The sequence below is a fragment of the Epinephelus fuscoguttatus genome, linkage group LG10 (genome assembly GCF_011397635.1).
Source record: "Epinephelus fuscoguttatus linkage group LG10, E.fuscoguttatus.final_Chr_v1".
NCBI classification, from domain to species: Eukaryota; Metazoa; Chordata; class Actinopteri; order Perciformes; family Serranidae; genus Epinephelus; species Epinephelus fuscoguttatus.
In genome coordinates, this window is record NC_064761.1 from 18,639,427 (window position 1) to 18,653,528 (window position 14,102).

Genomic DNA, 14,102 nt, shown 5'->3' on the forward strand with positions numbered 1-14,102 from the left:
AAAATCTAAAAATATGAATTTCTGCACAAAATATTGTCTCTCAGTGGCTGTAGTCCAGAAACTTGTGCGGGTTTAACGCTGTTGTGACCGTCTCATCCTTCCTCCTTCAACTCTAACACTTTGAGCACCAGCAGAGTGCTGCAGCCTCTCATTGTTGGATTTAGTGGTATTTGTTTGTGGTTGTCCAGGGATGTACTCGACTAAATATAGTATTCATATTAACACAGTAAACATGCTGGAATGCCATCTCGATGATACAGTCCTATGCATTTGTGACTGTGCATATTCCTACATTCACCTAACCTTGCTTTTAAATTCTTATCCATTTCAACAAAGTGTAGCGTTCTTCCTGTCAAACAGCATATGTTGAAGCTTTTTAAATACTTAAAAGAATAAAACAGTAGGGAAAGACAATATGAAAATCCTAAGTCAAACTAATGTAATTCAATATGCATCCGTCAGGGGTCAGAGAGGGTGTCCTGCCCTTCAGTTGGGCTGTAGAGGTCCGTGGAATCATACTGAACCATCAGTGTACTGGGGTCACAGTTAAGTGCATGCCGCCACTTGGGGGCACATGATATGTAAATTGATACTCATACTGTGGAACCAAACTTCACCAGTGTGACTTCTGCCCAAAAACTTACAGCCATACGCCATTAGCAACATATGCTGAGGTTAGCAAAACAAGTGGATTGGCAATATGGTGAGTGCAAATGAATCACTGGAACTGGAAGACCCGCCTGCAGGTTCTCCATCAGTTACAACAACAGCGGAGGGAGAGAGATTTATATTAGGTGAGGATAGCGTGTCAGTGTTGCTCCACTCTTAAAGAAGATGTGAACAGAAACACATCAGACATGCTTACACACACTCAAAGGCATCACCCAGATGTGCTGATCACTGGTAGGATAAGTAGCTGGGTGCTTTGAACATTTGAATATAGCTAAGGTGGAACTAATTGAAACACTCCTCCTAATGTACAGGTTTTATTTGTTATTATTATATTCGGTTTGTTATGTTTATAGTTTTATAGCATAGCAGATGCCTGTCAGTTTTATAGCTTGTTGTGACCTGTTGCTTTTTGGCAAAGTGTTTGTTCAGTGTTCGTACAGCGTAATGCAGAAGTACTCAAAATGTTTCTGATGTTTTCAGTGAGAATAGTTTACCCAATGACCAGGTGGCAAAATGCTACCTCAGTCCCAAGAGGATTGTGTCTGTCTTTGACACTTGCACAGCTGTCTGTTCAAAATAAATAAAAAGAAATGGATCCTTAGGCATTTGTTTTTTCCCCCCCGCTGTACTCAACTCGCACTGAACACTTACCTCTAAACCAAGGTACCAACCAAACTGAGAATCTTGTGTAGCCTTATACCCCTACCCTTGAGTTTAGTCTTTATATTGTCCTGTGTGGTCGCATACACCTGCGCCGATGCTGTGTGTCTTAGTTGATGTTGCTGCATCTGTTGCATCACTTGGGCAGCAAGCTAGCCAACAAGTTAAAGATGTTAATATTCTCACTACCACAGTATTAACAGTATGGCAGAATCTTACAGTATGTACAAAAGTGCTGTGAAAATCTTAAAATGTCTTAATATAGTAGAGTGAACCATAGCAGTCTGTCGTGTGAACAATCACACCATTAAATTTAGACAACCCTTTTGTTTGTGACAAAACACACACATGCCTCTCCAGCGATAGGCTGGGTTATCTTATCCAGTCATCACTGTTTCCTCACAAAGGGCAGTTGCTGAAGTTGTTAAGTAAAACATTTAGGTTTCGTCTCTTGCTGTGCTCCCTCTGTAATTATTCTGTACACACAGTTTGACTTTGTACCCAGCAATCTGTCTTCATGGTTGCCTCCAGTGGTTTAACGCCAGCAGCATCCTCTCTGATTGGCTGGGCTGTCACTTCAGGACTTAGTGGGCTCTGAGTGTTCAGCTGTCTGAACCCGGCGTATTTCACTGCCACCTCATCGGTTTAGCAAAGCGTGGATGCCTCTCTGTCAAGGGGCTCACCAGCCAGTACCCGTGGGCCCCTTCCACACCCGGGAGTTACATAACACTGTCAGAAGAGAAGGGTAACTTGAGAGCTCACTGCTCTCTCTCAAAAAAAGGAGAAAGACGGAGCTGCTTCTTAGACTGTACATTTGCATTTTTACATTTTGAGCATTTAACTACCACTTTTATTCAGAGAGACTCATAATGTGAGAGCAGGTAGGTGGTTCATTATCTTTCTCAAGGACACTTTGACAGCATTCAGTGCTGTTGATGGACAGACTGACTCATGCTTCTAAAGTAAAATGTTGCAGTGTGGTGAAGCACACATAAATGTCGGCATAATTTTTCTGACGAGACTCCACTTTGTGCTTAAAATGTCTCATGTTTAAAAATGACCCTTGCCTGAATACATGCATTAATAACAGCCCTGTGACAGTGAGTACAAAAACTGAATATTGTAGGCGTTATAAAAGAAGGCTTTATGGATTGCAGTTGGATTGCATGAGGATACTACAGGTGTACTTAAGTGTAAAATGTAACACTTCTGTTTTACTGTCTGATATTATCCCTTCCATTTTTATTTATGGACCACTAACAACAAGTGATGTGAGGTTGGTAAAGGAGCAAATGTCTGCTGTCTTTCCCCATCTTTAGCAACAGGCTGACTGAGTCCTGATACTGTACCACAGAATACTGTAGCAGTGGGTCTAGTGTAGGTACAGCACGATATTCTGTCAGTGGAAAAACTTGACCTGTCTATCTGATACCGCGGACACTTGGAGCAGGGCAGCATGACCAGACTTCACCAGGGTCACTGGTCACCAATGTCAGCTAGTCTCAAATGAGTGACCAACAGCCCCAAAGGTCCCCTGGTTTCGTCTTTCTTCCCTTTAGAGACAAGAGGGAAGCTAACAGAGCCTAATAGCCAGCAAGGTAAACAATACGTGGACAGAGGACTTAACCTGTCAGCTGCAAGAGAACGCTTGACAAGGAACAACTCCGGTGTCAACTCAGCTGAACTAGCTTCTGAATGAGTTGTTTCTACCATAAAATGACAGGTGTTTGTTCGTATTGCCTTCAAACTTAATATAAAGTAAAGCACGCTCCCCAAGGCAGTGATTAACATTTAAAATATCCCCCATCAAGCATCTGCCCTTTTACTGCTTTCCTCTGCTGCAGAAGCAGTTTAGTTTCAGCCGGTAGGTAACTGCAACCAAAAAACTAGTTTAGAGCACAAATATTTACCTGCTGATCTGCAAACTACTCTAGCTTCATTTATATCCAGCATTCAGTTTAGTATCCTGATAAAATAACTCATCTATCTTATTATTGTGTTTGTCTGCTATTTTAATACTTCTCATCTTCTCTTTATGCTTCTTCTTTTCAGGGCAACTTTTGACTATTTTCCTGATCTTTTTTTTTTTTTTTTTTTTTTTAAACAGATTTATTTCTTCATCTTATATGTAAAGTACATTGAAATTTAGTGAACATAGATGACACGCGCTGGTCCTAAAAAACCCACAACAAAATTAAAAAAAAAATAAAAAAAATAATAATATAATAATAATAATAAAATAGAACAGAATAAAAATAAATCAAATAAGAAAATAATAAGAGAATAAAAATAATGAAAAAATAATAATAAAAATAATAATAAAAAAGATCAGTTATTTTTATTCTGTTATTGTCATTCTATTGTTTTCTTTTTATTCTTTTCTATGTATCTATTTCAATTATCTAATAGTTATTAGTCACAATCTAAAATCTCAAAAAAGTGTGAAAGATGTTTAATTTACGATTTAAGAAACACAAAAAGGAGGAAATCCTCACATTTAAGAAGCTTTAACCAGTAATTATTAAGAATTTTTGATAAATAATACTAATGACTTAAATGTTTCAACACTATTTACGTTGCTGTTAGCCTTTTTTTGTTTGAGTGTTGCTCCTGTATGGCTGTAGTGTTTCTCTCGTCAGTTCTTACGCACTCTATGACTCCATGAACCTGCAGCAGCTTTCACCAGTTAGGCCAGAGTGGTTAAATGAATTGCTATTGAATGTAGAGGGATGTGGAGGTGGAGTGCAGGTTTGGACACATCAGCATTTTTTTTTTATTTTTAGCTGCGTGTTAAGTAGGTTACCTGTTGGTGAGGTGTGAGTAATGGACTGTCTGCCCAACAAGCCCCCAGGCTACAATTAGAGGAAGCCTCTCATTCCCCTCTTTGTACACATCTCTCTCTCCTCTCTTTGTCTCTCTCTTTCTCAGCTTGTGTCTCAATCTTGTCTCTGTTATCTGTCCTGATCTCTCCCTCCCTTCCTTGCTCTTTCAGTAGGTTTAAAAGGCACCAGGGAATAAATCTGACAGGTACACACAGTACTGCAGAATAAACACACCGACAAATACACGCACACAGTGTGTTGGATTCAGACTGATGGTGGACAGTGTTGATGGAATCCCCCTGCCTGTGCTAATGCCTTTTTTTTAATCCTTCCATATTTATTATGTCATCTGCAAAATACAGAGAGTCTGTACTGATGTGTGACATTCCTGCTTATTTGTATGAGAGATGGAGTGTATGTATGTGGGCCAGTGAGAGTTCATTATGTATGTGTTTGAATGCACTTTGTTGCTCTGACATTTGTGCCTGTATGCATTTATCAGAGTACATTTTTGTGCATGTATGCTGACTATAGTGCATGCCCTCATGAATATGTGCATATAGCTCTGGTTTACACAGGTTTTACCATCTAACAGGCTCTATAGGATTGTCTCCTCACTCCTGTGGAGCAGCTTACTGAAATTTGCATGTAGTGGTTTTTCCAATCAGGAAGGATCCAACAATCCTTCCTGTTACCGTGTGTATAAATCATCACACCCCAAACCACCATTCACTTTTTCAGCAACATGAAAACTAAGAGGATTACCTGCAGTCAAGAATAGCCTTGTGTTTCCTTCAGATATGATGCAGCCTCCCTTACTGTGGTCTTATCGCAGCCACAGATCCTCTGTCCTTCCCTTACCCCTGTCTGGAAATGGAACAAATGCACAGCTTTCTGGATCCCCTCGACTGTCTGTCCATTGATTCACCTGTGGCAGCGGTGGGAAGATAATTCAGGTTAAAGATAGGGCTGTGACTGTATGGATTTTTTTTACCACTGTGAAAAAGCAACTTATAAAGCGCCAAACCGCAGTATCGCAAACTAAAACTGAAACTTAAGTGAAAATAGACAATGAAAGTTATTGTAAACTAAAATGATATCCTTTAAGAAGAACTAAAACTAAACTGAAACTGTGTTGCCTGGTTAAAAAAAAAAACCTAAATGAATGTTGATTTATTTCAGTTTTAGTTTCTGTGCCTCTCTGCTGGTAATAGCCCTGGCTGGAGGAATTATGTTTTTGAGTTGTCAGTCTGTCCGCGTTGTTCTTTTGAACACTACATCACAAAACTGCCTTGAGGGACTTTCCTCAGATTTGGCACAAACATCCAATTCAATTTAATTCAATTAAATTTGTCTATAAAATCCAAATCACAAATCACAGTTTGCCTCAGGGGGCTTTAGGGCATCCCTCTGTCCTTGGACCCTCACAGCGGATATGGAAGAACTCGCCAAAAGACAACTCTTTAATGGGGAAAAAATGGTAGGAACCTCAGGAAGAAGAACTGAGGAGGGATCCCTCTTCCAGGATGGACAGACCTGCAGTAGATATCATGTATACAGAACAAATAAACATAATGTATAGTACAAAATGATACATAGAAAAAGAAAGAGAGATGCACAGCAACAACAGTAATGAAAGTAACTACACTAACAATAATTATAGAACTATGAATAATATCAGTAGAAGTTTATGATACAGCTAATATTAAATTGATAAAAACTAAAACTAAACCTTTATGAATTGAAATAAAGCTAAAACTAGCAAACACACTTTGAAAGCTTACTATAATTAAACTGCAATTAAATGTAAAAGTCAAAACCAAACTTAACTAAACTAAAAAGTACTTGAAAATACAAAAGTATTATAACCTTAGATCTGGCAGATTCCTCTGGTTCCCAGACTAATAGAGCCTGTTGGCAAAAGAACCTCAGGTATATGAGCACAGAGAGGGTCTGCTGACCTAGTCACTCTGCTGCTTGTTAAATACCTGGCTTTCTGATGCAAGGTGAGGGTTTGACAGCTGGCACTGGGAGGAATCAGTGGGTCTGTCCTGATTAGCCAAACTAGCACATGCAGATTTTCAGTGCAGTAATCAATGGGTGGACCTATAGAGCCTATCAGAGGGCTCTCTACCTGCGCTCATAGAACTAGGGTTATAGGGCATAAGCTTTATTCTGTTTGTTTTGTGTTGGCACTAACTGTCTACTGCAGGGATGTTGAACTGGGGCACTGTGACGGAGAACTGATGCTGCTGATGAGGCTGCGGTTCCTCCTGAACACCTCAGCCTCCCTGCAGAGATCAAAGAGCTGCCAGCTTCAACATTCACAGACGAGCACACACACACACACACACACACACACACAAACACACACATCCATCCAAAAAGTCAGCATATAACTCTTGTTCCAGCAGGCAGTTAGCAAGAAAAGGTACACACAGCTGAAGTCTGCAGTGAATTTAAGGAACAGTCCACCATAAAACAAAGTGAACTTGAGAGACATTGGGGAGGAAGACGACAGAGACTAAAGTTTTAAAACTTTTTAAACAAACTTATGTTGTTATTTTGAGTTGCACTCTACTGAGCACGATACAAGTTGGATGAAGCAGAGCTACAACTTGCTCTTTTTATGCTGCAGAGTATCAGAGCAGTGACTCGGAGACGAAGATGACATAACAGTAATTACATCCTTCAGAATATTCCAACATTAATAATAAATTAGTATCTCTAAAAAAGATGAGTACAACCCTTTCCTTGTTTTTTTTTTTTGGAAATATCGTGCTAAACCTAGTGAATGCTATAAACGCTACACATACATATCTCCGTGTGTACAGTGAGTGCTTTTAATCTTTTAATTTAGCAGGTATCGTGAATGAATTTTGGTGTCACAGATTAAAAACCTACAGTATTTTAATTTTAAATCAGAACAATGGTGCATGAAATATGTGAAGAATCACTGTCAAGACAAAAAGGCCGGTCTTATAAAGCTGCACACTGAGACCATGGGGCCCAAGCGTGTTTGCTGTCTGCATTGACAATGAGAGGAGATGAGGCAAATATTTAGGAGAACATATGGAGGTATACGGAGAGGAGGGGAGGAAATGATGTAGAAAATAGAGTAGAAGATGAAGCAGATGAGATAAATATATAACAGGGAAGAGAGGGAAATCTAAAAAGCAGTAGAAGAGATGGTACAGTAGGAGATGAGGCAGAAAAGAGGAGAGAACATGGAAGAAGAAAAAAGGGAGGCGATAAGCGAGAGGAGAAATAAAAGAGATGAGAGTAGAGAATTCAAGGATAAAAGGAAATGCGCAGCGAGAAATTAAAGAGAAGAGGAAGAAAGGATTCAAGACAAGAAGGAAGGAGATTAGGCAGAGTAGAGGACGTCCTCTCCTGCTTTTTGTGGTGTTTTTTTTTGAGTAATGAGGCTGTTAATTAGCAGAGGCATGCATGGTTTATTAAATCAAAGTGTTTACAACTTTCACTGTCAGCCAGATTCTTGCTGGTCTTCACTGATGTTGCCATGGTAATTACAGTTCCATAAATGTCTTTGCTGTTGATGGGCTAACTCATAAAGAGTAATACATGAATAATTAGCCCATAATTATTTTAAAGGTAATGTTCTTACTTGCTGAGTAATTAATGTAACTTTCCTTTGTGTGGTAGTCTCTACTCTCCATCCTCTCGTTAATGTTTTTTGACTTGAAGTATGATTGGTCTTTGTGAAGATTAAACAGATTGTTCGGAGGAGGAATATGGTGTTTCAATCATCACTCTAATAGCCTATTGGTTTAATGTATGTAGGGCTGCAACTGATAAATATTTTCTTGATAATTGATTAATTATTTGGCCTATTAAATGTCGTAAAAGTAGTGAAAAATGTACAGCACAATTTATTAAAGCCCAGTGTGATGCCATCAAATTGTTTTGTTTAGCCAATAGTTCAAAGCTCGAAGATATTCAGTTAGCAATCTCATGAGACAAAGCAGAGGAGTAAAAATACTTAAACAATTAAATACTTATCAAAATAGTTGCTGATTAACTTTCAGCTGATCAATTAATGGAATGTTATATCCAGATATATCCTATGTTCCATCTTTTAGATTTAAACATGATTTAACAAAGTCTGAAATGAAATTTATCCACCTTTTGCGTCCTGTTTGGGAAATTTGTTTTGCTGTCCCATTAAGACAACCATGAATACATAAGAAGAACAAATCTCACACAGCGCTACCTTCATTCCTGAAGAGCTGCTTTTTTTTTTTTTTTTTTTTTTTTTGTGCTGCAGAAGGAACATAATGTAAAACTGTTTGTTCCATTTTTGACATATAATGCACAGCACGACACGCCACCTCCACACTACAAATCTCATTAAAGTGTTACACACAGTTGTGCCAGCAGCATCCGTCAAACCCTTTTGGGTGTGTGTGTGTGTATGGTGGATATATGTAAACCACATGTATTTGCGCTCATATAAAATAAGCATATTGTAGGATTTTGGCAACATTGTTAACACAGAATTATATGTAGCTAATTGTTGACTGTAATATTAAAGTACAGTTACAGTGGTGATAAAAGAAACTTAATGTGTCCATAATTGTGTTTTTATTAATTCTACATTTGCTGGGAGTGTCATATTTTTTTCAACAATAATGTGACAAGAAGTGGGAGAAAGCAAGTCGAGGATTATTAATATTAACAGTCAGTATTCTCTCATAAGCCCTTAGTTTTTTTTTTGTTTTTTTTGTTTTTTTTAATTTAGAATTTTACTAGATTTTTCCTCCCTAATTCTATATTTAGCACGTGTTATATCATAAAAATATTATCATTCTCCATCTGACTCTCCCGTTCATGTCTACTGAAGGCATAAAATGACCCAACACATTATTTAAAAAAATGAGTACATAAAAACTGACTAAAAAAACAACAAGGGCTAAAACTAGCAATTATCTTGATTATTAAATATATGAGTTTTTTTATTATTATTATTATTATTTTTTTTTTTTTTTGTTATTAATTGCCTGGTTCATAAAATATCCAAAAAATGTCCAACTCAGTTCCACTGAGCGTCAGATTACGTCTTAAAATGTCTTATTTTGTCTGACCAAAGGTCTAAAACCTCAAAATATTAAGTTTATAATAGCAGATAACTAAGAAATCCAGCAAATATCGACAGTTAGCGGGGGGTTCGCAATAAAAGTAACTCAAAACAATTAATTAATTTGTTATTAAAATCATTGCAGATTCTTTTTGTGTTGATCTATAAATCAGTTAAATAAACTAATGAAAGTCCACAAACAAAGAAGTTCTCTATCTCATAAAGTAAAAGATACATTTCCTTGCCTTTGCTTTCCTTTCTTACTTTTTCTTTAGAGGCAGATAGGAAACATGGAGAGGAGGTTGGGGGTGGCGAGGTGGTGACATGCAATATAAAGGTGTCAAACCAGGGATATTGGGACATGGGACATGATTTTGCGTCTTTACCACCAGGCTGCCAGGATAGCCCAAAAAGATGTCTTTTCCCCATCTGCCACTTTGGTGATGCAGTTACACCAGCCTGTAAGCGATGGCACAAAAACTGACTTCCATTGTTGTCCAAGCAATCTCCTGTCTGGCCTCAGCTGTTATAATCCATTCAGTGAACATCGTCGGGCTTTTATCTTTTCAGGTGGAAGAATCTACCTGCACCAATAGATTGGGGCAATAAGAGACTTCCTGATCAAGACCTTTCACCATATGGGCAGTATATTCTGCAACATTTTCCACAAAAATGCAGCAGACTGCTTCTCTTCTTCCCTCCTTCTTTTCTTTCCTTGCTGCTGTCAGGAAACAAGGAGAGGAAAGAAGCAAGAAAGATGAAATTTCTCACTCACACACACTCTCCCATTTTCTCTCTGATACACACAAACACACATCAAGGCCAGTAAGGCTCAGGGTTGGTTTATCTGCAGCTTACAGTGAGTTGTTGGAGAAAGCTGTGCTGCCAGTCTTCTCTCCGGTCGTGTTTGCACTCTGCGTGTGTGTGTGTGTGTGTGTGTGTGTGTGTGTGATGGTGTGCATGTGATTGACTGTTGTGTGTGAGAAAAGAAAGTGAGGGGGGAAATAGCAGAGTGCTCGTGTGTGGACAGTATGTGTGTCTGTGAGTGAGAAGCAAATTGGAAAACAAGCAGGCATGTTTGTGTGAATGTGTGTGTGTGTGTATACACTGCAGTGGTTGTGGATTAGACAGCACAGACTAAGAGACTGAGGCCTGGGGAGTGCCGTTGCAGGAGGAATGGGACAAACACTAATACACAAACAAACAAACACGGTGACATAGCGGCGAGCTGCTTTGTATCGTAGCTGTGAACTGATACAGTTGGTTCTGAGCTGAGCGAAATACAGTGCCGTCTTTACCACTGTATATAAACATGTACAGACAGAGGAAAGATGTAGGAGCCTGATCAGAGTAAATATAAAAAAGAGGTTGTGGGTGCTGAGATGAAATATTTGCTGTTGTTGTCATGCCGTGAATCCATTAAGGGACTAGTGAATAACTCAGGATAGGCAGTATCTAAACTGGCACAACTTTCATGCATGAAAAGAAAGGCAGAACTCATTATGTATCTACATTTCGCTATAGTTTTGTCACATGTCTCAAGCATGTAATCCCTGTGTTTTGCAGGACTCGGCTCAAGAAGGTGTCATCACCCGAGACATCCACCGCACCTTCCCCGCACACGACTACTTCAAGGACTCTGACGGAGATGGACAGGATTCACTGTACAAGATCTGCAAGGTGAGGCTGAGATATGAGATTGAGTTTGCCCATGGAGCAACAGAGTAGATCAAACCAGCACTGGATTATGCAGAGCTGTATGTTACCCCCCTTTCTTAAAGCATCATGAAACAGAAGGCAAATTTCGATACACACTGTTTCATGCTGCGTTCAAACGTTTTTGAAAACTTTCCTGCTGAGAATAAAGTGCTGTGAGATGAGAAGATAATTCTGAAATGTGTGCTAGACCTTGTAAAAAATTTGTGCTTTCTCCTATAAAGCCAGCCATTAGTTGTTGTTTTTTTGGCAAGGCCCAGTAGGAATTTGCTTGGCATTTTAAGTTGGCTCTACAATATATGACTGACAGTGCTCGCTTTTTACTGAGACATCAACCTGAACCCTTCCTACACATGACATACCGGACATACACACCACTCAGTGGACAGTCATTGAGCTTTTCGTCCAATTTTCACAGTGGAAATCGTGGTCGTTGTTATGTAGGTGGCAGATTTCTCTCAAATTACCCACCATAAATGGTTCCTGAACACCCAAATTTAGAGAAATAGACCTTTCAGTTGGAGAATGTTTCATGCTTCTATTGTAACTTTCTAAAGCCGACTTTAAATGCTGTGGGTCTGGACAGTTTTAGAGGCACAAGTAAAGTCATCACTTTAACGGCTCTCAATAATTCACTGACTGAGTAGATACTCAGGATCGCAATGTCAGGCTTGTCCTGAGTTGATGTCCTTGAGTCTGAAATTTAGTGGCAAATAGAAGCTTGTGAGATGTAGCCTGAGTTTTCAGGGGTACTGAGAGACTGTAAACTGCGTCCAAATTCAGCCCGGTTTTGCATTAAAATACAGCATTTTATGTCGTATTGCTTGTTATTATTTATAGGCTGTCAGTTGTGGTGGCAGCCAAATATATCTGAGAAAATGTGGCTAAGGGCACAACACCAGCATAGACACACATCAGAATGTACCACATCAAACTACTACATGTCATATTTAAAGCTATGACTGAGGTAGGGCAGGCCGTCCACCATCCACTTCTTTATGATGTCTTAAAGATACCACAATATAAAGATGTGATTATAAAGGTAAAAGACATTTAACTGCCTCATGTGGACCCCAGCCATACAAACTTACACATGCAGTATCTCTCACACTGACCTTTTGTGGATCAGCCATCAGTCTGGTGCCATAAAAACATGCAGTTGAGCCTCCTTTCCATTAAAATGAATGAGGAAAAGTAAGTGCTCTAAGGAGAGGGTCCCAGTGGACTCACATCCTGAGGTAATTATCTGTGAAGACACACGGTACATTTTATTCAGACAAAAGCCAAGGTCAGCACTACTGTATTGTATTAAAGCCAGTCTTAATCTCTGTCACTGTCCTTCTATTAGGTTGTCTGCAGCTGTGAACTCAACCAAGACGGTTTATTATGCACAGGCGTCTTTGCATTGCTCCACAGTATATCCAACGACTCTATCACAAAGAGAAAAAACTAAATGTGAAATCAGCATGTAGGCTTTTAATAAGTAATCGAATAGTCAAAAAAGGGATACTCATATGAGCAGGTTACCCAAGCTCTGCAGCTACAGAGTTCTCAGAAAGTAGCATCTTCAGAAAATATCCCTCAATACTTTTCACCACCTATGAAGTTTGTTCAGTAACAGCAGAGATTTGGCAGACACTCATCAATCTATTAACACTTCATCACCACTTCACTCAAGTCTGGACAGCCAGAGGTCACAGACAACTACTTTATAATAAAACATCTTTGCTTGCTAGAAACACAAACTTTTAACCACGGAGATAAATGCAGTGGGAACAGCTTTTAATGGTCATGGTTACAGTGATCAACAGCTCATATATGGATCAAACAGCAGAATCATTCCTGAACAAATACTGTTAAAATAATTCCACATACGGTCTTCAATGTGGGGTTTTTGTACATGACAACATATGGAAACTTTTTTTTTTTTTTTTAAACTACAGTTTTGTTTTTCTTTGCTCCATGATACAGCACTTTGCCTCGCGGTAGCTTATCTGCTTCCAGCTGGTTAACTAAGGCTGGTGCTGCGTGCACACTGAAATCAAAATTTTCTCTCAATAAAAAATGTAGTCTCCTCAAAGCTTAGGACAAACTGCCAAAACGAGCCAAGGAAATGTAGCAGCTAAACTTAATGTTCCTCAGGCTACCTTGTGCAGTCTACTCCAACAACAAGAAACAGCCTGTGCCGATAGTGATGGAGACAAAAAACAAATGCTCATATGGAGAGCACCTGTGTTTTGAAGCAGCTCTCGCCAAGTGGATTGATAATGCCTGGTCACATAAAGCTTCCATAATCTCTATGTTATGAAATAGGTGTATTTTAAAACAGTCAATAAAATTTGTGATGGTCCGACAAGCTGTTGGAGTAAGCATGGAGCCCACACTGTAACTAACTGCACTCCCTGAAGAAATATTATCATATTTTTGGAAAAATGAAACAGTGTTTCCAGAGAGAAGCAGACAGAGGGGTCTACAGTCTGTGTTTGAAGGATATATCCAGGACGTCAAACTGACTCAGCAGCAACAACAGGTTATAAAGACAAAGATAGTTAGAAGCTGAAGCCGAACTATAGGCTACAGATCACAGTGTAAAAGTGAACCACCACATCACTGCTGATCGCCACAACAAACCATATCAGCAAAGTTTCCCTGCTTCCCTTCACTGGTTCCTGTATAGCAGGGTCTGTCTTTTTTTCACTGTTATAATCATTAAAAAGCAAAAGCAGCATGTGTATACATTCAGTAGGCTATATCTTCAGTAGCTAGCTAGCTAACCCTACACTTTTCAGGGTCTGATTTTGGTTTTGGAACAGGGAAGAAACGTATATCTTTTTCCAACCTCTCCAGGTAACGAGTATCATTAATACACGACGTGCCCCAGGCACAACATTTAGCTCCAAATCCACAAAACCAGCCTGAAAATGAAGGAACTCTGAAACGACTGCATTAGAGTCAATGGAGCACAACTGTGTTGTTGTCAGACCTTGGTCTGAGCCAGCACGATGCTACGCTATGATTGGCCAGGCTGCGTCTTGGGGTGGGACTTCATGAAGGGTCCATTTTGTTACTTCACATTTATGTAATAGATATACAAATATGTAAAATATTATGTGAGGAATTTCACCCGGATAGAC

At 39.2% G+C, this 14,102-nt stretch overlaps 1 protein-coding gene across 2 annotated transcripts in view; it reads left to right on the top strand.

The window, feature by feature from the left end:
* The window catches only part of rabgap1l (RAB GTPase activating protein 1-like), a 135,307-nt gene that overhangs the window by 70,030 nt on the left and 51,175 nt on the right, over positions 1-14,102 (top strand). For both annotated transcript variants that reach the window (XM_049589036.1, XM_049589037.1), the window contains exon 14: positions 10,819-10,932. In XM_049589036.1, coding sequence (XP_049444993.1) covers positions 10,819-10,932 — 114 coding nt within the window. The remainder of the gene's footprint in view (positions 1-10,818; positions 10,933-14,102) is intronic.